Source organism: Excalfactoria chinensis, chromosome 2, assembly GCF_039878825.1.
Source record: "Excalfactoria chinensis isolate bCotChi1 chromosome 2, bCotChi1.hap2, whole genome shotgun sequence".
In the NCBI taxonomy this organism is placed as follows: domain Eukaryota; kingdom Metazoa; phylum Chordata; class Aves; order Galliformes; family Phasianidae; genus Excalfactoria; species Excalfactoria chinensis.
In genome coordinates, this window is record NC_092826.1 from 20,287,286 (window position 1) to 20,310,394 (window position 23,109).

General features: G+C 38.2%; 1 protein-coding gene across 1 annotated transcript in view; it reads right to left on the bottom strand.

Annotated features, from left to right (window-relative positions):
• Window positions 1-23,109, bottom strand: part of VPS13B (vacuolar protein sorting 13 homolog B) — a 404,032-nt gene that overhangs the window by 36,143 nt on the left and 344,780 nt on the right. Inside the window, exons 40-46 of the mRNA XM_072328758.1 lie at window positions 20,690-20,871; window positions 18,586-18,935; window positions 12,461-12,622; window positions 2,360-2,515; window positions 888-1,151; window positions 650-733; window positions 316-491 (exon numbers count right to left, since the gene is read on the bottom strand). Coding sequence (XP_072184859.1) covers window positions 316-491; window positions 650-733; window positions 888-1,151; window positions 2,360-2,515; window positions 12,461-12,622; window positions 18,586-18,935; window positions 20,690-20,871 — 1,374 coding nt within the window. The remainder of the gene's footprint in view (window positions 1-315; window positions 492-649; window positions 734-887; window positions 1,152-2,359; window positions 2,516-12,460; window positions 12,623-18,585; window positions 18,936-20,689; window positions 20,872-23,109) is intronic.

Sequence of the window (23,109 nt, forward strand, 5' to 3'; positions counted from 1 at the left end):
TGTCTGAGACCCCAGGAATTGAAGAATATTCTCAATAAATAGTCCAAGAGAATTCAAGATTTTTTTTTTTTTTTTGCTTTGTTTTCCAATACACAAAAATGTGAACAGTTTAAGCAAACAAATGCCATCACATTCAGTACAGTGATACTTAATGTATTATTTCCTATCCTATCACTCCACATCACACACTCTTGTTCTCTTGTATCTCCTTCACATACCCTCTACTCTTTGAAATATTGCACTAGAAGTTAAGGTGTAAATTGTTTCTTCTTTTCAATACGAATGAATCATTTTCAAGGAAAGTGAATATTTTACCTGGCTTGAAATGTCAGGTGATGTGTAAGATCAGGTTCTATATTTTGCAGTGCTTTCTCCTGTCCTTTCCCTGGAACCACTTGTGTTTCATTCAATCCTAGACTCCTTTTCTCTAAATGTATGATAATTGGGTCTGGAAGATGGCTCCTTACAATGAAAAGAGGGCTGAAAACAATCTACAAATGGAAAAAAAACCACAACGCTTTTATTCTCATTTTATTTCAGAATGACATCTGTTGAAACAAGCTATTAATAAGTCTTTCCAGTGGATCGTTCTGCCCTTAATTAATGACAAATAAATTGTCAACACTGAGATTACAGAAGCATTACTTACTATTCGCTGCTGCACATGAGAGCTGGGCTCTAAGGTCAGAATGGTGCACCACACGTATGTTATCAAGCTCTTTGAGGATGGCACCTGTAGGCAAATAGATTGACAGCATTCCATTAGAATTATTCTAAGCTGATGATAATGAACATTTCATCATATCAAACAGAACTTTACATTTAAAGTTCTCAGTTCTCACAGACGTTTTTAAAGTTATACCTCAAGCATCTAATTCCAGACTTACCTGAATGACAGTGCTGTGTTCTGTATGGTTAGAACTCAGACATACATCTTGGGACCAGTCTTCGTCTCCCATGGCCTTCACACTCAGTTCAGTGAGCTCGTTGTCTTCTAGGACAAACGAAGGCAGCTTTTGCTTGGCTGCGAGGCAGTTGATGTGCTCTTTAACCACTGCCTGTCCATCCTGACTAATGTAATGCTGAACCACCTTCAGTTCGATACTTTCTGAAAGGTAACTACAGACTGTCTGTCTTCCACAGATTAGGATCTAAAACACACAAAAATATTCAGCCCGTGTATAAACAATTGAAAATAAGAAAGGTCAGGATTGAATTACAGATAGAAAACGCGTACAGAAACAATCTCTATTTTAACATTTTCATTCTGTTACATTTTCCTGAGCACTACTGAAGATAGTAAATGGCAAATGTTTTTATTGGCCAAATGTATGTGCAATTTTATAGAAATCAGACATGAAGAATCTCAAATCAGCAGCATTGACCATGGCTGACATCATTCTGGCTTTGATTTTAAAAGCATTGAGATGGTCTCTGAATACTACATCCCTTCTAAATAGACACAGTGATATACTTCAGACATAAGGTTTCCACTGACACAGGACACTGGAACACGCAAAGATCCAGATTGTTAATGGTTGCTGTTTTAAAGCTTATAATTCCACTAAATGGCTATGCCATTTAGTTGTTGCTGCCTGTAACACACAAATGATTTCTCATACAACATATACCTGTCTTTTTCTAAGCTGTACAAGGGAAAAGCATTCCATGTATATCTCCATTACAACTACCATTGTTTGCATTTCACTAATAAGGCTGTGCACCACAGCTACAACCAAACAAGCAAACTCTCAACATGACTTTCAGTGAAGTCAGGAACTGCTCTTGACTGATCAGCTGTATTTCTGTTGTGCAACACAAGGCACTCTGACATACTCGTGTTGTGCCCACCTCATGCTCTTTCTCCTGCCAATGCAGACAGAATGACTGCAGCACTATTACAAATCTCTATACAATACGATACGATGCGAAAAGTTACTGTGCAGCAACCCATTTTCAAATGTTAATTTGGTTCTTACTTCATTCTCTTTTAATAACCAAAAGGCCTGAATTACATCCTAGAACACAAGTTTCCTAAGAAAGTGAATTACTTTGACTCAAGACCTTAACAAATCCAAGAAATTTTGGAAGTCACCGATGTCAGAATTTTCAAACCACACAAAAGGAAGTCTACTGAAACATGTGAAATATGTGGTGCTAACAGTTTCTACATGCTCAGATCCATACCATAATGGGTTCTTACAGAAGAGCTGTAAAAACTCTTTAAGTGTACCCAGCATACTGTTATACTTGCTTTTCTGCAGGTCTCATTAGAAAGGGAATAATAAGGTTTATTCATGAATAAACAATGGTTAAAGTTACTCAGATTATTTTTTTCCAAACAGGATCAAATACTCACTTGTTTTTGTACTCCACTGAGCTGCTGAACCTTGATAATAAGTGAAGCTGTGCGGCCCTTGTACTGAATGGTACGGATAAAGGTCCCTGCGTTGTCCACACTGAATGGCTCAGACCACCGCCAGTTTCCCCAGCCTTCAATACAGATGTGCAACAGCTGGAAAGAGAACAATTACTACTTCAACACTAGCCAGCCTTGCAGTAAGATAGGAATTCCCACGACAGGGAAATATCCTTGTTTTTAAAACTCAGCCATGCTAAGCACACCAGTTCACTGAATCATTCGCTCAATCTGTGACTTTAGATAGGAACAGAAGAATGGACAACACAGAAAGATGGTTCTGCCTCATACGTTTCTGTAAATTACCTGTTTTAACTGTGTGTTTATGGATGGAAAAAACTGAGCACACAACAGTTCAACATATGTTAGATAGACTAGAGAGCATAAAACAGGAAATAAGAGATTGTCTTTACTGTATTTGAAATTATTCTAGAAATCCAATCTCTGCATTAGCAGCAAGGAAATACGGAGTGCAGGTCCATTTCTTTTGGCCTCTAGGGCAAGAGAGAAGATTGCAAGCACCACTGACCTCAGTAGAAGCATACAAATCTTTTTGTATGTATACATGTAGAGCTCAGACCTACATATGTGTTAAACGTATAAGAATGTAGCATATCACTGAGAAATGGGAAACATTTCATTTCTTATACAAATGTGGTGGCAAGTTCAAGCTTGACTGCATGAGAAGAAATTTTACTGCGTAATTATACTCCCTGTGTGATTTATTCCGGAAAAGGAGTGGCTTTTTTCCAGTTTAACTTAAATCACTTCCAGAGCAATATAGTCTTTCATCATTTGAAGAGCCTTTCATCTACTTACCCACCATACGCACTTACCTCTATCCCATGGAGATTCTTTAAGCCAGAGTAGTGAAAATTGGTACTGTTCCATGTAGGTCAATGAAGTTACATAAATTTACGCCAGCTGAAGATCTGGCTATTTAGCTCTGCATAGATCTTTTGTGGCTGTGCAAACTTAAGAATGTGAGCTATATATATGGGATCAAAGCAATAGGAATTCTGGGTAAAATTTAGTCTTTGCAGAGGGCCAGCATAGAGGCTAAGCATCACTTAAGTCCTTCAGAACGGTTACATAAAGGCCTTGTGGGAGTTCTTTCTTGAGGGTTGAATTTCAGCCTGATTTTGGCCATCTGTCATTAATTAATGTAAGTAATTGGGAACAGGATCAGGCCCAGGTTTGATTATTTACATTAGCAAAAAATGAGACTTGTAAATATTATGTTCTCCCATGATTTGTTTCCAAAGACAGATAGCACTGTCCGTAGATCTGGCCAGTCGGACTTTGTGAATGTCTGGATGTTGTTTTTTTTCATTGTTTTAAGAAACAACCACAGCAACAACTTTCAGAGATATTACAACTCAGTAGCCTGTTTGCAATTTGCGGTATCCTCTGCACAAGTTACACACAGAACAAAAACATCCATTCAGTGGGTGGCTTTTGAATTTGTTAGAGTGATGACTATTGCATTTAGATTCAAATTAGCTTTATGCTGGAAGCACAAAGGCTCGTGTGTGCCAGTGTGTGCATGGGCACGCGCTTGGGTACGCACATGCGTGGGCACTTACTCATATTCCAGAAGATGTTGAGGGAATTGTGCACTAGGACACTCCATCTCGTAAACAAACACATTGCTTTGATACTTAAGTATTAGTTACAGAAAAGGAAAAACAAAAATAAAGAAGTCCAACTGCAGTGGCTGGAATCAGTTCAGTTTCTTACAGAGGCAGCTGGGAATAAATCTCATCACATCTGAACACTAAGAGAAACAAGGAAACTGTTTGCTTTGGAGAGACTGGTAGCTGGAAATGACAGCCAAGTACTGAGAAGAGGTACTAAGGCGGCACACAAAATATAGCCTGCTCCAAAGATAGATGTCACACAAACGCCATAACTGATGCTTAGTTATTGCATGTAGCTCCAACATTAGGATGTCTCCCACCCTGCATAAACAGCTTTGCTCATGAGCTGAATGTTCCCAAGGAACACCCTGTCAGCTTTCACTGAGCACTCATTAGCTCGCAGATGACACATTTACTCATTTTCTTCACAGCACAACGATTAGCGTGCATTTAAATTCATGGTTCAGAAGGAAAAATAAAAAAGAGATACTGCTTTATGTTGAGAATTGCATATTTTCTAAGTATTGAATAGTAGTAAATACTACACACAACAGGGAACAACCTCCGTAAGCTATTTAATGACATAATAATATAAGAATTGCATAAGTTTCCTATTGAGCAAAGAAACTGCATTCCATGAAAACACAAAGGAGATCTCTTGGTCAACCGGTTACTCGAATGAGAGATTTCTGGAAAGCACGGCTAGGAGTGATTAGCAAATGACACTAAGTGATATAGAGATATATGGCAGGAAACAAAAATTGAAGTAATTTTAGAAAATTAAGTAATCAAGTGCAAACATTATGTTAGCAGACGTCATATTAGATGGTATTAGATGGTGTTCTAATGCTATAAACCTGACCTAATATACAGATTCAAGGCGATTGCCATATAACCCCTTTCATTTATCAAGCTTTAAATGCCAAGTATTTCTTAGAGGCTGTGCTTAAAAAGAAGTCCAACAACTAAAACTAAGTATGGTATATACATTAGGAGGAAAGAGAACACACTGCAAAAAGGTACAGAAAATATTCAGTGAACTTCAACAACATTCTAACAAATACAATCCAGTGACAAATGACAATCTGGCATTTAGAGATAATTTAAAGCGGACTATCTTTTTTACCCATATTCATGTGCACCCCCATTTGCTGTTGGGAAACATATCAACAGATACTGCAGAGCTTTTTGTTTTGATTAGACTTTGCTGTTTTGGAGATTTCTTTTAAAATCCAAGCCATTATGGATTTCTGCCTTGAAAGGGAAAGAAACTGCCTTTAGGAAGGCAGACTAAGATGAAGCTGTTCCTACTGGAGAGAATGCTTTTTTATCATAGTTCCTCATGGAATGTTTCTATGCACCTCTCAAAATCTGCTTAGGCTTTCAGCTAGATGTGTGGGTGAAGGCTATGCCCTGAGTAAATAAAGCTAAGTGTCATATGACAGGGCACGGAGGCTAAAATGGGGGATTAAAAATGAGAATAAGAACGGAGCCTGTCCAGAAAAGGCAGCATTTTCCAGCTGCATAAGTACTTTAAATCTTGTGCCCTCAAAATGCTTAGATACAAATTTATTTCTATTTTGCTTGAAACTTAGGTTCACTTCAGTTAAATGGTATCTTCTTTCCAAGTGAAACTAGTAAATGCCTTCTGGGGAGAAAAAGATACATTGCTGTAAACTCTGAGGGGCTTGAAGGAATCAGGCGAGGACCTAGTAAGTGGCATGGAAGCAAGAGGTTATTTTAAGAGATATGAGTCAGTAAAATGGGATGATGCATGGGCAAGGAGGAAAATGGAGACCTAGAAATGGGAGCTGAATGGTACTTCAATTAGATTTGAAGTTAAAGCAATTTTTAACCGAAAAACTGATAGTGAAGGGTGACCGGTATTTTTTGTTTGTCTTTAGGACACTTAGCGCAATGTGGCACTTGACAAGAATCTGCAATAGTAGTATTTGGGAAAACAGCAAATACAACATTCATTCTGCTTATTGTCAACTGCAGCAGTCACCAAAAGGCTGAATATCAGTTTAGCTTGATTTTCTCATGGGACCTGGGAGATCTGGCCTTCTCTACACCACCAGGCCTTGAAAGGCAAAAGGACAGAACAGGAGATGGAGGTAAAGCAATTTCCATCTCTCCTGTCCTGGCCAGCAGATAGGTCACACTCAGTGGATAAACTCTGACCATTGGGGCTTCCTGTGAATCTCAGCAACGTGCAAAGAATCCCATAGGAACCAACCAGCTCTAAACGCTGTGGAATGTCTTTTGGTTAAGGAACGGTAACCAAATTATGAGGATTCATGTGTCTCATAGACAACATTAATCTCTATCTGCCCCAGATATCATATAGAAAGTAAGTTACACATAATATATTCTAGCAACTGATTTTGAATGCAAAATCCCAAAGGAAAGCAACAACACATTTCTCACTACTGAAATAGTGTAAAATAATATAAAACTTCTTTCTTTTCTCTCTTTTTTTTTTTTTTTTTCTTTTGCCTGATGTTGTTCTGCAAATAACCTGGGGAGGATTATGTTAAGTACAAAAGGTTGTGCACAGCATCTGTAACATCCCTAAACAATAAAACAGGAAAAAATCCTCATAATAACCGATGTGTAAGTCACAGCTTCTAAGCTGAACCCACAGAGTACTGTATATCATCTTACACTTTACAGGATATAGCCCAATAGCTGGAAGAATGGTCACATGGAAATAAATAACGATGAATTATTATCTTGCTGGAGATGCAACAAATGAAAATTTGACTTTTTTTTTTTCTTCATAGGAGAAAGAGGAGGAGGATCTTAAAGCTATTTCCCAATCTACGACTGCCTTTAAGACTGTTCATAACATTCCAGCAGAAGTCATGCTTTGCAGGCCAGCTATTTAAAACAAGGGAAGAAACATTTTAAATGGATTCTAGTGTTCCAGTGAGGGCATTACTAATGTAACAACTCCTAATATACCTTTTCAAGAGTTTCTAGGTGGACATTCAGAAGAATAGAAACGCAAACTACAGAGATCTTTTCGCTTAAAACCCACCTGAGTGTCAATTAAAGTAGCACAGATTTCTTTCAGGAATACTTAACAAACCTTGATAAGAAATGAATGTATGCAGTTTATAATCAAAAACCTGGACATATTCTCGCAGAAGCCATTGCTCAAATCAAAATACAAAGTGACTTTTACCCACAGCATCTGCTGCTTCAAATTAAGGACAGAGTATATGGAAAATGGGCTGCTGTTACAATGCCAGGCATGAGAAAGTGAGCAACTGAGCAGAACCAGCATGTTACAAAGATTTTTTCTGTTTATTTGCATGCAAACAACCTCTGTAGAATACATTTGGGGAACTCTCACAAGAACGGTTGGTTTTTACATTTGCTGTGATCCCTGGTGGGACTCTGGGACTGCCTACTGTCTTGCAAGACAGAATTCCTTCACCCTGAGTAAATTGTTAGGAAGATCTGATCTCTCCTAACTTCAGAGTTTCACCCTATGTATCATGTGCTCCAGTTCTCCTAAAAAACACAGCTGTCTTGGAGACAAACATGACTTTTGACACAACTGGGGCCCATCCCACAAAGCAACGTGAAGATCAAGATAAGGAGCACAGACTGGATCCAATAATAACGGAGAGGCCAGCGGTGTCTGTGGAGCACTGGAGTGATGTAGCTTCTCTTCCTTTTTAATGATATCTCACAGACCTCTAACTTTCATTAAAATCTGCAACAGGAACTCACGAGGTCTGGCAACTTTTGCTGGAATTGCTTAAAGCTTCAAATATCATCAGTTTTTGGACTTACCCCAGCTCTGAAAAGGGCTATATACTGGGGGTGTCTTCTCCCCGAGGAGGGTCAAAAACTCATGAAATCTGAGGAAAACATGGGAGACAGAACAGAGCAAGAGGAAGAGTACCAGCCCTCAGACTTATTACTGAAATATTAGCCAAACTTGTGAGACTTGCAGGAATTGGAGCAAAAGTTAAAAGGGAAAGGTTAGGTTTGCTGAAATTCAGACAAACTGGGCTGGGAAAAAACAAATGAAAGAAGGAGCTTAAGCCTAGGCCAGACAACGAGAGGGACAGCACCAATAACTGATCAAACCAAATCCTTGCTGTGCTATAATTGTTTTCTGGACGTCAGAAAATGGAATGATTTCAAATTGTAGCCTATTGTAACTTCAATAATATTTCTTTCAAATACAAGTGAAGCACTATAAAACTATCAGCTACTAGAAAAATAATGTATTGTAGGTAACACGTAATTATGTTAAATAATTCAAATGGGTAATTACTGCATCTCTCACTATGCTTAATTAGCAAAAGAAAAATTGAGAATTTTATTGATGTGAATGTAAAAGAAATACAATCCTTTTAAAACTATTTATTTTCATCTAACTGAACTGCCTTGCCATACTAAAAAAACATTTTGCAGAGGTTAAATAAAGTATTTCATGGCAACCGCTGCTTCTTAGTGCCTGTGTAACAAGAAACATGAGCCAGCCAAAGTTGTGCAAGTTGGTTTTCTTTCCCAGTAAGAGAATGTGGTATCTAAGACCTTGTCCTAACTCATTTTATCCCCAAGTGTAAGTCAAGTAAGTCAAGTATGAACTAATGCCTGGAGGGAAGTCCCTGACTCCAGAAGTATGGATTATTTCACATTTATCTTACAATCTGCTCTCAGAGTTCTTAAAATTCACTAACTTGGCAAGTTGGGAATTATCATGAGAAATGAAATAATTTCATAACTATGAAGTCATCTAGCATTCCTTGAATATGACACTGGTAGGGTCTGTCCATGCTTGGGCATTACTCTGACCTTTGGGTAATAACACTGCTAGATGGAAACAATTAGAAAAGTGCCACAGCATAATGGGTACAATCTGATGTCTTAATTGAGGAGTTGTTTTCGTTTCAAGGATTTGTATTAATCATTAAGAAATTTGCACATGACAACATTTGTAATAATCTTTAAACAAACCTATTTCTTATGACCTAAAATGATTGTGCTGTTTAGGCTGTTTAGATGAACTGCCCCTTGGAAGCACGCTATATTTACAGCAATTCAGATTTAACATTAACCAAATGAACAAAGCTTACAGATGGATGCCAAGATTCTCTAACCTTTGTAAAGAAAATTTGCTTCTATCTCACAGTGTGTGGAAAGCATATGCTTCCATATATTTTCAGCGGGATTACCTCAGTGCTATTTTTTAGTCTCTAAATTTCCCAGCAAGTGATGGCTGTTGAAAAATGTGAAAAGAGCAGTAATACTCTTGAAACTATTCCAAGGGCTGGGACAAGCGGGGCAGAGCCCCCCTACTGGAAGAGAGTGCTGGCCAGCCACGAGGTTAAGTCAGGAGTAGGCTGTTAGCCTCATCATCTCCTGGGACATGGGAATCCAACATGACATTCATGATTGTTTATCAGCCCAGCTCTTCAGTGAATCTGAATCTGACCAGACCAAAATGGAATGGGAAAGCCCTATGGCAGTACTATGTTTCAGATGAAAGAGTGAATGAATATCTAAAAAATGAATCTTAGGTTCTTACTGTCACTTCATCCAGGCTCTAATGTGTGACATGGTTTTCTTCTAGACTTTTTACCTTTCATTTTATTTGATATGAGCCTTACATAGTACTTGTGAAGACTCAGTGTTTTGCACAGCTCAAACTTGTGCCCAAAAAGATAAGCTGAGCATCAGTATGTTATTGGCTGGCTAATAAAACATGTAGTGCTGTGGTTGTTGGCAGTTGGGCTGCAAGTGACATAAAGCATTAGTCACATGCTACAGTTTTTCTCTCCTACTTTTCACTTTCCAAAATTCTCCAATTTGCACCATTATAACGAAGTACATCATTACTAAAATCCACTATCATCCGAAGCACACCGCTAGTAGAATGAGTATGATGATCAAAATCAGATTCCTCCAGACTGAACAATCTTAATCAGGAAATGGATAAGGAAAATTAACTGGAAAGTCTTACTGAGTTCTGTTTTTATTTATAATTGCTTTAAGCATCTTCTTCTCTTTCCATGTGTTTATTAAACATTTAGCTTTTTTCAGCTACAGCCCTTCTGTTCTCCTTCACGTGACTGGAAGCAGTTCTGTCAGTCGTAACCCAAATGCCAGTAAGTACTGTCAGCTGGTGAAGGGGGATCCTGCCTCTCCCTCAGATCCAGGCCAGAGCACAGTCACCCATTTGAGTTGACGAGAGATGTACAGAGCTCCAGTGTCTCTGCAAATCTCTGAAGGCACACAGAGTTTATAGGAAATCCCCTGATGGTGGGGTTGAGATGGCCCATTATTAGCCTGCCTTCAGTTCCATGTCTGCCTTAAGTGTTAACTGCAACTGTTTACTCTGGCTGAGTTTCCTTTGCGCAGATTACAGCATTCATGTAAAATTCAGTAGTTCTGCATATCCACTGACATACGAACAAAAACCACAGTAAGTTTGTCATCTCTGTTTCCCAGTGAAACTTGAAACTCATCGACAGTAGGAGTGGGCACAACTCCTGTTTAGAATTACCATCCAAACTGCACCTTCTTTTTGATTTGTTTGAGCTGCTACTTCCCAGGCTCTACAGGAGCTGGGAACCCACAGCCACTACACCTCTAGATTCTGCAAAAGGATCAGTAACTCTTCAGTGCAGCACTGCTGCTCATCAGGAAGAAGTGGCACAGGTCTTCTGTGTGCCACTCAGCAGTAGATGGGTAAAGTAAAAAGAGAGAAGAAATGGTTTTGCTGCCCCATGAGCATCTTCTTTCAGATTTGAATTCTCGCCCTAGCCTGAATCAAGAAGAAAGGCCCACCCTTCAACACCACTCAAGAAAACCAACAAGTCAGTTTCATCAAAATACTGATAATTTAAAATTAAAGAGAGGAAAGAAAGGAAGAAAGGAAAGAAAGGAAGAAAGGAAGAAAGGAAGAAAGGAAGAAAGGAAGAAAGGAAGAAAGAAAGAAAGAAAGAAAGAAAGAAAGAAAGAAAGAAAGAAAGAAAGAAAGAAAGAAAGAAAGAAAGAAAGAAAGAAAGAAAGAAAGAAAGAAAGAAAGAAAAGAAAGAAAGAAGGAAAGAAAGAAAGGAAGGAAGAAAGAAAGAAAGAAAGAAAGAAAGAAAGAAAGAAAGAAAGAAAGAAAGAAAGAAAGAAAGAAAGAAAGAAAGAAAGAAAGAAAGAAAGAAAGAAAGAAAGAAAGAAAGAAAGAAAGAAAGAAAGAAAAGAAAGAAAAGAAAGGAAGGAAAGAAAGAAAGGAAGGAAGGAAGGAAAGAAAGAAAGAAAGAAAGAAAGAAAGAAAGAAAGAAAGAAAGAAAGAAAGAAAGAAAGAAAGAAAGAAAGGAAGAAAGGAAGAAAGGAAGAAAGGAAGAAAGGAAGAAAGGAAGAAAGAAGAAAGGAAGAAAGGAAGAAAGGAAGAAAGGAAGAAAGGAAGAAAGGAAGAAAGGAAGAAAGGAAGAAAGGAAGAAAGGAAGAAAGGAAGAAAGGAAGAAAGGAAGAAAGGAAGAAAGGAAGAAAGGAAGAAAGGAAGAAAGAAAGAAAGAAAGAAAGAAAGAAAGAAAGAAAGAAAGAAAGAAAGAAAGAAAGAAAGAAAGAAAGAAAGAAAGAAAGAAAGGAAGAAAGGAAGAAAGAAAGAAAGAAAGAAAGAAAAGAAAGAAAAGAAAGGAAGAAAGAAAGAAAGAAAGAAAGAAAAGAAAGAAAAGAAAGGAAGGAAAGAAAGAAAGGAAGGAAGGAAGGAAAGAAAGAAAGAAAGAAAGAAAGAAAGAAAGAAAGAAAGAAAGAAAGAAAGAAAGAAAGAAAGAAAGAAAGAAAGAAAGAAAGAAAGAAAGAAAGAAAGAAAGAAAGAAAGAAAGAAAGAAAGAAAGAAAGAAAGAAAGAAAGAAGGAAAGAAAGAAAGAAGGAAAGAAAAAAGCAGATACTGCTTTATTTAAACTATTCTGGTGATTTCAAATCTTTTCTAATGCAGACACATGCTGAGCTGGGAGATCTGTCCAGTCTGACCCTGTTCTGCAAACAATTTCAGTGAACAGATGCTTCTGGTAAAAACAATTCATTAAAAAAATTCCCCAAATCTCTAATGTACATCACAGAAAACAGACACTGATCACTTAGTTATAAAAACCTGGCAAGCAATCTTCTTTTGCTTTTTTTCAGAAGCTCCAGCTTCCACAAGCACTCAGTACTGCAGAAGGCTGTTGTGCACATGCAGATCCACCTCTGAATAACTTCTAAATACTTCTGGCTTTCCTCACACTTTGTTTACCTTTTCCTTCTGATGCAGCCACAGTGTGTGGCTCCTGGAGGAACCGGAGCATTACGGGTAGTGGAGACCATGCAGAAAATCAATGCCTAAAGCCAGCAGTCAGCTTTAGCAATTGCTGCATTTGCAGGGCTGTTTGTAACATACCTGTGGGGACTTGTGAGAGCGCCAGCTGTACTGGTGACTGTGGAGACTAGCCAGCAAAATATTTTCATCAGTATCCACCTGGCCAAATCGCAGCGTCTCCTGTGTGTCATTACAGATCACAAAATGGCTGAAGACCAACTCCTCTGCCTCGGGGCACTGGTTCTGAAAGGAAAAGAATTTGAAAGCCAATAAGCATCAGATTAATTGCAAGACATTTGGCAGCTGTCTGCCCAGCGGTGACTGCTACAACACAGAAATGCTTCATGATCTCTTGCCGTTAGCTTCGGTCTCACAGTATTCTACCCTCAGAAAATCCAGAGTTCGGTTTGACGAAATATATGGAAGAACACATTTAACTTCATTTGTCTGTAATGCAAATCTTTAACATTTAAAAGTAACATTTCCTAACATGAATAAGATTTCTACAAAATTAATCTTGATGGCAAGTGGTGTGTCACAGAGCGCAGAGAGACACTACAGGTTGATGTGGAGACTATAGATAGATATGAAGAAGTTATGATAGATATGAAGTTTCTCTATGTTTGGCAGTTCCTCCCTCAGGCCAGGAGCTGCACTGCCTCTTCCCTAGCTGCTGTCTTTCCTTGAGATGTTGCTGTGGGTTTGAAGACTCCCCCTCCAGATATGGCAATGCTTAGAAAAATAAATAAATAGCAGGACCTATGGGGAGAGTATTTGCACAGCTCCACAAGGTTAGTTTGAAGATACACTCACAGTCCAATATATTCAATAGTCCAATATGAAAAATCAAAATGTTTCACAAGTTTTAAAAGTATCTCAGGTTTTACAATAATCTTTTTTCCCATCTACAGCATCCTTCCATTCCTCTCTTTCCGTTTTTCATCTGGATGCTTGTCAATCTGTTGAGGCAATCCATGTGGCAGTCATAAAAATTACCAGAGCTACAGGTCTCCCATCCCTGAAGGCACAAAATATAATCCCCTGCACAGGAGAGGTCAAAGTGTGCTGACAATTTGATTTGGAGATCATCTCTCATGTTCTCTTGTCCTGGTCACTACTGTGCTGGCACCTTGCACTTACAAGCAACAATATAGCAACCATAATAACTGCTGTAAGAAAGCAATATTTGGACAGTCTTCATGCAGTCTAATGGATGTAACACAAAGAATTCATCTTCTTGTGCTTTTCATTACCTCTGTTTGATGCATCTCTCCTAGCACACACTTTTGACAATGCTTTATTATTGGTTGGTTCCCTTCCCCCCACAATACAGCCCAGCTGCTCTTTCTCATCCTTACTTCCTGTGACGTTTTCCCAAACTTATGGGATCTCTGTGGTCAATGAGAGCTGATTCTATTTCCCCCCTTGCCCTCTCAGTGGACCTTTTAAAAAGACATAATGAAGCTAGCACCTCCTCTGTCTACAATCACATGGGTTTCCAGTTCTTTGATAACAATGTGGCTGAAAGCCTGCAGAAATTCAGAGATCAAAATAGAAAGAGAAAAATATTTCCTGATAGGTCCCCATGGATCCATAGTTATTCATGAAAAACAGTTTGGTACGTTGAAGAGTTTTTCCAAAAAGTGAACGTGCAAAGGATGTCTAATTTAACATCCTTGAATGCACACTCAGTGCTGTTACTAATGTCAGAAGAACCTAAAGTGCATGTCTATGGACAGGTAGTGATCCCTTTTGTGACCAAATATCCAGTCAGCTGTGAGCATCTGTGCAGAAAAATATTCACTCTGGAGTATCTGAGCATGAGAATATTCAGATTAAAGCTTTTCTCCAAACCTCAAGAATTCTGCATAAGATCAGGTAACTCCTGTGGAAAAAAATATTAGCAGAGCATATCCCACTTTTTCAGAGCAGTAAAACTCATTGCAGGGTTTACGCCTGTATCACATGCAGTACCAGACTGGAGCATGCTAAAGGCTGACATTTACAGTGCCACTTCAGAATGCACAGTTTATTTTGGCTTTTTATAGTGGTGGATCTATGTCTTTTTACTGTCAAGCTGCCATACCCACATACCCATAAGTCTACCACAAATATATTTTCCTGTTACAGCTTTGCAAAATGTTCTTTTAAAAAGGGAGGATTTACCATCCATAGGGCTCAGCATGTTGTTATAGTCAAACCTAGATGCAAACCCCAGGGAATTTAAGAAAATTGCTTTACTCTAATAGATTTTTCTCACTGATTATGCAAAGAAAAAAAAAGAAATAAGATGATGAACTTTTCTTTCACCTGAAAGTAACCGTGAAACCAGGTTAACACATACAGTAGGTTCTGGCATTTTTTAAAGTGAATAGGGAATATATAGTAAGCTTAATGTTCTGTCTTGAGCTTTCGGCATGCGTAAAACTTCTCACTTGTACTGGCGGCATGTGATCACACCAGGGATTATTAGTAGATTTGTGTACTTGTTGGTGCTGATGAATGACTGCATCATTAGCCTTAAATGTGACACTTGCTACTAGAATCCAGGGCTTTTAACAGCAACGTGTCTCAGAATCAGTAACAGAGATATTTTAAGCTCCATTTTGTAACAATCCCAGAGTTTTAACCAAGGAAACAGCAAGATTTGCAGAACAGGGAGTTGCTCTGTGCTGCAAGGTTTAAGAGGCAGCTGACGATGCTTCAAGTCTTGATAGTAACAGCTGACCAAAGGATTATCAAGGAAACTTGGGGATCCTTTAGCGCAGCGCAACAGCAACGTGTTATGCAGGCCGGTCTCTAGGTAACTCTTATTTTCCTTGCAGTAAATAAGCGAGATTATCCTCTGGCAAAGTACCACCCATGCTTTTCAGCCCCTGTTGCATCTGTCATAGGAAACTGCACCCCAAAGCTGCTGCTGAAGTCTGTCAGGGCAATAGAAACTTCTGGGGTGGGCAGAAAAGGACAAGAAAAATAAAAATCAGAAAAAGAACGGAGTGAAGGAATACTGACTGATAAAAGGGAATGAAAAGAAACCAGACGTAATAAAAATAAACAGAACGGAGCCATTCTCGTGGCAGTGGTGGTGAAGGGTGGAATGACGACTCCAGGAGCTGAAAACACCTAAGTCTGGATGAAGGGGAAAAAAAAGAAAAAGAAAGAAAAAGCCCTCCCTGAATTAAAACTGCAAATCAAAAGAATCAGCAAAAGATCTCCAGCCTGAATCAGAGATTAGAGTCAGTTCCTAGGGGATAATTTCCTGCCCCTCTTTAGATCATTTTTCAGCTGTTCTTTGCTCTCCGAGAGGCCTGGAAAGTGTCTCTCATTTATTGGGCTTTCAAATATTTTGTGAATTCTATTCGGTGAGAGGAAAAACACCCCCCATAATACGAGTCACCAGGCTTTGCCTGTCTCGGGGCTTTCTGCTCACGTCTCAGCTCACAGCTATTTCAAAGCATTTCTGGATCTGGAAACAAACCATAAAAGCGTAGGCCTCTTTATGTGCACCAAGTTATTTTCTCTGTGTGCTTCACAAGCTACCGAAGATTTGCACAAGCGCACAAGGTCTCTCTCTGCTGTACTTCCTAGTGTTTTTTAAGGGACACGAGGCCTCCAGCAATTTCTTTTTATCTCAGAGTTCCTCTAAGAGAAAAGAACATTCTTCTTCCTGTTGTTTAAACTTCAGCACGACTTCATTCTCAGCTACAACTGTACTCTGAAGCTACGTGCAAATTTTTCTCTACCAGTTTCCTTTGCTCTTTGTGCTTGTGGCGGAAAGACAGGGAAACTCCTGTGATCACAGGTGTCATTTTGATGGATCCCAGCTTGTTAAGAAAACTTATGCAACTGCTAACAGAAAGGTTAAGGACCAAGCAGACCTCAAGGAAAAGAAGTCCTAGTGGTTGAAAGCAGCAGGTTTAAAACAGGAGCTTTTACAACTTCGGAGGGGTTTAGGAAAACATTTACACTGAGAGACCACAAAGGAATAGTTTTTCCTCAGGAATACTCGCTCCGAGCCGTACCTGGGGAGCTGTTTTCTCAGCTGACCCCACAAAGATATCACAAAGCACTAACACCATAAAGCCATTTGTGAAGGCTTAAAGTCCTAAACAAGGGGAGTGAATCAAAAAAACCCAAACAAACCCTACACTGTACGTTGACAGAGACAAGCATTTTCTATTTCACTTGGTTATTTAAATAATAAAGCCAATCAATAACAATCTTCAACTTCCCCACCAATTGCTTGATTGATAAAACTGTTACTTGGCTATCGCTTTTGGCATGCATTAGCCTGGTATGGCTCATATTTAAACAGAGATTCCAGGTTAGACAGTGAAATATGTCAAAAGGAGAAATCATTTTTAAAAAGTGCTAATCCTCTCGGATTTTCAGTATGTGACTTAGAAGTAAAAGTGAGTTTCATGCCTGGTGGTTTTTAGGTTAAATCTACTTTCAAAATATTCATTACTTAAAGAAAAATTAGTCCATATATAGGAAACAAAGACACTGACAGAGGCCTCTGTTAATCTTGAGCTATTGACCTGGAGGTGCAGGGCCAAATTGTTTCATGCTTCATCTGCCTGTCCACTGACTACAGCATCACTTGTTTCTGATATTAATCCAGTAAAAAAACATGCGGAGAATTCAAATAACCCTTCCTGCTGATTAAAATCCTGTTTCTAGTTGGCAGCATTTGTATTGTATTTTGTGTGAACAGCAGACATGAAACTATGCTTATTGTTGCAAAATTCATTCCTTCCCTGTGCAGTGCTCCCCTCTGCACCGACCTGGAGGCAGAGCCGCATACAAAACATCTTGGTAACAATTAATTTAATAAGCCATTTTGAACCCACTTGTGTGTTAACCGTTCCCTAATTTCAAAGCGGTGCGAGTTTTTAATCTCAAATACTCAGGGCTCAATACCCACCACATCAGAACATGGTGGCAAGTACCCTTGACATGAGAGGAAACGAGAAAATTACAGCAACAATTACAGAAGTATATCCTCCTGTGGCTCATGTTAACATTGCCAAATCCGTGTATAAATCAGTACCAACTATTCATAGAATGTACCTGTCAGCAATATACTATGCGACATATGGCTCTACTTAATCAAATATACAATTCCATTTTTTCAACTCTGAATATTCCTTCAAGGCACAGAGTAGTCAGTCACTCATTCACACTGTGATGTGGTTTAAAACATTTAAATATTTATGCGCCATATTTTATTTATATGTATAACTATGTCTCAGAGACCCTTTTTTTCCCATCCAAAGAGGAAACTGACCTTTCTGAAGGCCATTTTGCAGTAGTTGCCACACATGTCTTAGATGAGGGACTAGTTCTAAGTCAGATATATTTTGGCTTTAAATAGCCTACCAAGGACTCTTTTCTACTTTCTATGTTTGTTTTTTATTAAAAGCATTGTTCAAAATATGACAAAAAACAGAAATTGGAGCTACAAAGATTTTTGTTCACATTGATATTTGAGCCAGCTGTAAAGATTTAAATCACACTAGATCTTGTTTTATGAATGTCCTTTTGCAACAAGAAAACCATGGAATGCCCTTAAAAAGATTTTTTTTTTTATATAAAACAGATGTTTTATCCTTTTTTGGGGGCTTTGTTATTGTAGTGCCATGATAGGTAATTAATTCCCAGGCTCCACATAGGTCTTCAAGCAGATGAAGAGAATGATTTGATTTCAAGGCTATAGTGAAATAAGGGAATTACAGGCCTTCGAGGGGTCATTGCAGAAGCAAGGTTCTTTACGCTGGGACTGGCTTCAGCCATTAATGCTGCTTGTAGAGAATGTAACGTGAAACTAGTGCTGAACTTCGGTACGGATAGAAGTAGTAGCTGGAAACAATATGCTCTACCACTTAAAGAGAGCTGTGCTTACATATCATGCACCACTCACCTTTTCATACTTTAACAGAATGTTACACATTTCAAGACCAAGATTCTGTTTGGTTTGATACAAATCCATGTAATTTCACCAAAACTCGAGCTGTCTGGGCTACATTTAGCAATCAATGCCAACTAATTTTCACTGCTACCATGTAACACTTTTAGTATAAATTAAAGATTTTATATCTCGGACTTCTTCAAATGAATTTAGTTGGTTTTCCCATTTGCAATTAAATCAACCACCTTTGCTAACATATATTTCTATATATTTTTGCACTATTGGATTTGCGTACCTGCTGCCAAGCTTGAATTGCTGTATTTAGAGAATGAATTGCATATTGGCCAAAAAGGATCAAAATGGGGTCCACCATTATTGTGCAGTCCAACAGCCTTCCTCCTGTGCCACCGGAAATAGCAATCTGCCCCCAGATTTTGAAAGGCTTCACAACACTCTGCATAGTCACATTTCGGCACTCCAGAAGTTTACAGTCAGCTTTTGTGGAAAACTGGAGCTCCTGGAACACTGACTCATCACTCCACTGACGAAGATAAACATGGGGCTCATCAAAGGAAATTATCATGTATTCTAGTTCAGATGGCATGTTCTTATCAGATAAAAATGGCTGAAGAAACTTTGGTGGTGCTGAAAGGCAAAAAAACAAACAAGACTTTAGCAGAACATCACTACTGCCACATCATGTATGGTTTTGCAAATGAGTTTTAACGGCGTGTACTCATGAGGAAAACAAGTGAAGAGTGCAGGCATTTCTGAAATCTGAAACTAATCCTGTTCACACCATTTATTAGACTTTAAATAGTACTACAACAAATAGTAGCTGTGAAAAAATGGAATTGTAAATTATAACTGTCTCACGCAAGAGATCCGCCAGCCAAACTCTTTTACCTGCAAACCATGCAATACATCGAATTGTCACCTATTTGGAGCAAAGACAACATTAGCTATGGCAGATGCACATGAAATTCCACATGTAGCTCATTATAAATACAATAAAAATCAGCAACATAATATTTGTTGCAATGTGATTGTGCAGGCTGACACGCTCCACAGTGAAAAATGTCTTCGCAGCAGTTATAGAGTAATTCGGAGCACAAACATACCGAGATGCAGCATATTAACTCATAATACTAAAAGTTAAACAAAGGCACCCTGAGACCAAAGTATGAGAAATATATCATTAAAAAAATTTCATTGTGTTCACTGAAGTCTCAGTCCGGCAAAGTGCTGAATGTTGTGGCAGCAGACACTGCAAAGCACGTACACTGCTTTGTAACATTAAGCGTGCGATTATTTCCACTGATGCTATTATTTATATTGCTAGAACAACTCATATGCTTAAAATTAGCATATGCTCAAACGCTCTACAGATTTGGAACCAAAACACTCATCACTTTCCAGGATCAAGCCCAATTATACTATAAAAGTGTAATGGATACAATAAGTGTTGTGCTCCCTTCGTGTAAAACACAGCATAGCGGAGCCTCAAATCTCAAGGTCTTTAGGTGCTATAACAACAGCAACAGCAGCATCAGCATAAATTCAGTTGCTGTTGAAAAAAAAAAAAGAAACAGCTGTGTTTGATTTTAATCCGACTTTTTTGCTTTTTCCAGCATATGCAATTTTAAAGATTGGACATCTGGAAACACAGTGTAACAGCGAGGAAGATTATGTACTGATAGAGGTAGCTGATAGACAAGTAATTACTTGCTAGATGTTGAGTGTCAGGCTTGGTATGATTTGATAATGGTTCTTGCAAAAGAAACAAAAATTATTCCTGCACAAAGCTGGTCCTGTCAAAATTATCTAAGATATTTGCTCATCTTCCATGGAAAGCATTCCTGGCATTTGAAAATCGGACAATAATCTAAAGATCTCTTGGAATGTATTTGCCATTAATGCAATGACAGAGAGCACTGAACAAAAACAGATGTAGCTCCAAAAGTGATCGTAATTGAAATAACAGTTAAATCTGCAGTTCTCAGAGCCCTTCCAAGGAATTCTTACTAAGGGGGTTGCAAACTCTTCAGTTATTTTAATAGTACTGTTAATATACTGGAAAATTTAGAAGATCAAATTCATCCACTAAGATGGCTCAAAAATGAAGTGGCACCTGCTGCTACTAATCAGACTAAGAAAACTGGACTGCTTCTACAGTTACCCATTCCTGAGGGAGGAAGGGGGCTGACCAGCCAGCCGCACTGCTTATGACATGTATTTGCTCAGTGCACAGAACAGAAATCATGAGTTTTATCCTGTAGTCTGGTAGCTGTTGGTGATTCATTTCAAGAATGGGAAATGGGGCAACAGAGAGCAAAATGACGATTAAGCAATACATATGAACTATATGCTTTAATTATTCTGCATCAAGGAGTACATACCTGTGCCTAGTTGATCAAGATGATGGCAGAGGTGGACTTCCAAGAAAGAAAACTGGACCAACACGCTAAGTGATGGCACAAACCAAGGAGTAAAACAGGAGTCAACTCTGGTACAGGCAGCTAATGCTGTAGGAGTTACAAGCTGATCGCATGCACTTTGTGAGCCAGATTCACTTTCTGAGCTGTGGAAGGCAGATAACAAAGAGGTATTTCAGCAGATGCAGGATTTTATCACTTTACAGTAGGACTTGCACATGCGCCATGCTGGTTTTCTGACATAGCCAATGTCATCGTTCCGTTTGATAATTAACTACTAATGTCAGTTTATGTTTGATAATTAACTACTAATGTCAGTTTATGTTTTTATTTTTCCCTAGCAGATCATGGTAAGCAAGACTGCAATCCAACAGCGCTTCCTGCATCACAGTGAACTTTCAATTTACTGACTCAACACATGGATCACTGAAATGAAGCATATTTACAGAAAATAGAAATGAAATAAGTATAATGAAGTATAATACCATTATTAGTGCCATGAAAATGATCTGAAAGTTAATCTGGCCAAGATAACAATTTTTTACATTCGATTTTAAGGAAACATACTCACAGCCACATAACACACACATCTTTATGCTTAAGCCCTGTCCCTATAAACTTTCTTTCCATTATCCTTCTCATTCTACAGTCATCATTTGAAAAGAATCTCTGACTGTTATACGCTCATCCCAGAGCCTTTTACTAACACCTATTACAACATATTTACTATACATTTAAATGCCATCTTACTGATTTTCTTTTCCTTGTAGTGTTCCTGACCCCATGAATATTTCCAAGCATTATCTTTCAGCCCCTTGAGGAACTAAAACTACATTACAATCCTACAGGTTGCTAAGACACCACTGAAGTACAAATAAACTTTCTAATTTAAGCCAAATCCATCCTTAATGTTTCTCATTCTCATTCCCTATGCAGTTTAGCACTGGAGTTTTCATTTAAAAGCACAGACTTGATTTAAGACCTGAAAATAAAATAAATTGAACAAAGGATTAACTAAGGCCTGTTTATTATTTTTTTTCAGGAAATAATTAGCTTTTATAAAGCACCATGAATAGATTACCATTAACATTTTAGATCTTTTAAATTCAGAGGGCAGTTTTCAAATCAACACGTTTTATGATTTTAGGACCAAATTCTTCCTAATTCCTGTGTGTCTGCAATATCATTCATAAATATGTAGGTACTTAAAACGGTCATCTGTAAATGCGTGGAAGTCCACAAGTTGGTCAATACTTATTTTGTGTTACAATAATTAGCTTGTATGGTTTTTAACATCATAAATGAGATTAAATACAGCATTAGATTTGTGTACATAACACATATAGCAGTAAACTCAAATAAAGATCAGCTATTTATCAAAGCATCATGACAGGACATAAAGAATGGCCAAAGTCACAGAATGCTTTGGGTTAAAAGAGACATAAAAGACCATCTCACACTGACTCTCCTGCCCAAAGCCCCATCCAGCCTGATCTTGATGAGTTCTGGAGATGGGGCACCTGCAGCTTCTCTGGTGTGGGTGAACTATGGTAGGAGCGCTAATATCATAAAGGTAGATCTGATCATGCAGTCAAAACTCATGCCTCAAATGATATAACAACAAAGAAAATCTCACATTCTCATGGCTGTTGTAGAGCTACAAAATGCACTGTGGACAGTCCACCATTTTTCAGTTAGGAAAAAAAGATGTGTTGCATTTGGCACAGCATGCTGTAGGAGGGGTGCACAAAAGTAGAGGAAATTCTAAATAAAACGGACCTGGCTTTAATAACGTCATTTTATTTTTATTATCCTTAAGTATCACAATTTAAAAAATGGAAAATAGCTATGTTTAAAGTCATGAGATATTATAACGTATGATAATTTTGCATCATGCAAAGCAGTTCAAGCTAACTCTATGGCAACTGGGAACAATGGCTTAACAGCGACTTGCTATATTCTTGCTATTTTAAGAGTGCAATTTTTAAACCTAAACTGTCATTTGCGATGAAACCACAACATGGGAAAATATCCACTGTGAAGAAGAAGGGAAGGAGATTATACAAATGTATAGAACATTCTGTAACATAACCCACTTACACAAAGAGTGATAAACTATTCTCAGCCAAACTGGGAAGTGGCTTTAGCATCTCATCAACCAAACAGAGCCTTAAATATAAGCCATTATGATTATAACTTGCTAGCTCTGCAAAATGGCAACACAATCTATAAAAACAATTTATTCCATGATAATTTCCTTTTAATTCTCTATTTTAAGGATTTCCATGAATCATCATTTATGCCATAATTGATTCTTTCCATAGACACTACACTAAATCCCAAAGGGGACGGTAAATTATTTCACTTATGTTTTCAAATGTATT